Genomic DNA, 2436 nt, shown 5'->3' with positions numbered 1-2436 from the left:
AGTTGAGAAAGTAGTAGAGCCATTCAAATTCAAGGAACAGTCCTGTATATTCGGTATTGGATACCGGTCTGGTATCGTCTGAGAATTCAAACGCCTATAATCCCCACAAGGTCTCCAGTCTCCTGATTTTTTGGGGACCATGTGTAGGGGACTTGCCCAGGGGCTATTAGAGGGGCGACATATTCCTTTTTGCATCATAAACTCAAATTCAGCTCTTGCAGCTTGTAACTTGTGAGGAGGCAAACGCCTTGGTCTAGCATGACAAGGGGGGCCTTGTGTTGGAATAAAATGTTGGACATTTGTTACCTTGGCAGTAGAATTATCCATGTGGGTATCATTCCTAGGAGATACTCGGTATTTGCTGATCAATTCACTGACTGCTTGAGGTATATTTGGTTCAATTGAGGTAACATTGATAGGGTGTTCAACAGAAGCAATTGTAGTCCCCGAGGAAGTGCACCTGGTAAGTGGATCAATAAGACATCTATTTTTAACATCAACCACGAGACCAAATTCTTGGAGGAAATCTGCTCCCAGAATAGGTTTGGTAACATCTGCTATGGTAAACACAAAAGGAAATTGTCTTCTGAGCCTAAGGTCAACATACAGTAACCGTTTACCATATGTCTTTATCTGTGTGTTATTGGCTGCAAACAACACGAGTGGTTGAATATGAGATTTGTCTATGAGACGAGGGGGAAGAAGACTCATACATGCCCCTGTGTCAATTAGGAATGACATACCTGTTTTCATATCAGTTACTTGTAAGCGGCATGATCCTCCTTCCTCAACTGCCGCTACTGGTGTGAGGAGGGGGACTCGTTTCCCGGGTTGGACTGTGGGAATTGACACATCAATGGATTGCGACAAAATCGAGCATCTTTGCCAAACTTGTAGTGTAAGTAACAGTACTTCCGGTCCTGGCTTCCTGATTCACGTGAGTGAGAACGATATGGAAGTGACCTTGCTGGAGATCTGGAGCGGGAGGAACTAGCTCTGAAAGTATTTATGAACTCGGTCATAGTTTTAGTTAGAGTTTTAATATCCTGAGAAAGATCAGCCAAGTTGCTTGGAGGGGGAGGATTAACCTCAGGCCTAACAGCAGCTATTGAAGATGTCTGTACAGACACTACCTTGTCTGCGATTTCAGCTTGCTGAGATAAGTCAACATGTGATACCGCCTGCAATATTTGTTGGACATGACCAGGAAGTTTTTTAAGCCATAGGCCACGGACTATTTTGGTAGGCACATCTGGTGCTAGTTTTTGGATTTCCCTCAGTAATTGTGAGGGTTGTTTGTCGCCCAAATCCATGGAGCCTAAGAGGCGATTGAGGCGATCCTCGTCCGTCTGGCCAAACCTTTTGATTATTGCTTCTTTTAGCTTGATATATGTTTGCGTTTCCGGGTTCCTTATCACATCGGAAACCTCTGCCAATATTTCGGGTTCTAATTTGGCTGTGAGGTGTACATACCTTGTGTGGTCTGATGTGATCTTGGCCAAAGCAAATTGCGATTCGATATTCAGGAAGAACATTTCCGGGTCTGGTTTGTAAAACTTTGGAATATTAATACTGACATGACAAACTGATGCATCACTAGCAGCAGCAGGTGGGTTAGTTGACTCTGCAGGTAGAGTTTTCTTCTTCTCTTCTCCGTCTGAATTTAACATGATGAGATGGAATAGAGTAAGTATGTCGAGAAACAAATAGGAAAACGTCGCCGGGCGATGTCTATTTTAGGTGGGCACGCTATCAATTTCAGGCGTCGGGGTCACCAGTTGTAGGTGGTTGCTGTGATTTTCCGAGGGAAAACACCCTACAATTTGAGTAGTAACTAACTAGATAGAAAACACTTGATATTCAATGAAACAAGGTAGTCTTTATTGTAGTTGAAAGCACATCCACAAGGTGGGAAAATAAGAAAAACTACTGGAAAATTGTCTAGGCGACATGAGGGAAAAACTTTCTGATCTCCATTTTGGAAAAGTTCTGACCGTAAACCACAAAAATCGATTAATTTACATATCGATACATCGAAACTGTTAAGTCCTGTTTGGACGGTACTGAAAATCCGCTACAAATTCAAATCTTAGGATTGGGAGTTTTGGCGTTTTGGGACTGGGACTGGGTATTTTGAGTAGGGACTGTTTAAGTCATTCATAGCCGATTTCACCAAACTTCAATCAAGCCTTAATTGAATCATTAAGCACTGATGGGGAATTAAAGTTGAAAATTGCATTTCACCAACCTCCGTTAAGACATTTCTCCCATCAATTCACCCTACTAATTTAATGATAGGAAATTCTCTCATAAGATGTCCTAACGGATGATTTTTTTGTGTTTGTTTTCTTTTTTTGGGATTTTTTTTTTTTTTTAAGGAATAAAACTTGAGAAGTGCCTGACGGCACAGTCCCAAAAGTATCCGAACTGACTCAC

At 41.9% G+C, this 2436-nt stretch overlaps 1 protein-coding gene across 1 annotated transcript; it reads right to left on the bottom strand.

The window, feature by feature from the left end:
- Positions 1 to 740: 740 nt before the first annotated feature.
- LOC103523718 lies at positions 741 to 1713 on the bottom strand. Its single transcript, XM_008488737.2, has one exon. The coding sequence runs from the start codon at positions 1668 to 1670 to the stop codon at positions 798 to 800; it is 873 nt and encodes a 290-aa protein (XP_008486959.1). The 5' UTR covers positions 1671 to 1713; the 3' UTR covers positions 741 to 797.
- Positions 1714 to 2436: the final 723 nt, after the last annotated feature.

Source organism: Diaphorina citri, unplaced genomic scaffold (assembly GCF_000475195.1).
Source record: "Diaphorina citri unplaced genomic scaffold, Diaci psyllid genome assembly version 1.1 scaffold35501, whole genome shotgun sequence".
Taxonomy (NCBI): domain Eukaryota; kingdom Metazoa; phylum Arthropoda; class Insecta; order Hemiptera; family Psyllidae; genus Diaphorina; species Diaphorina citri.
This window is presented reverse-complemented; position numbering and strand designations above follow the sequence as displayed.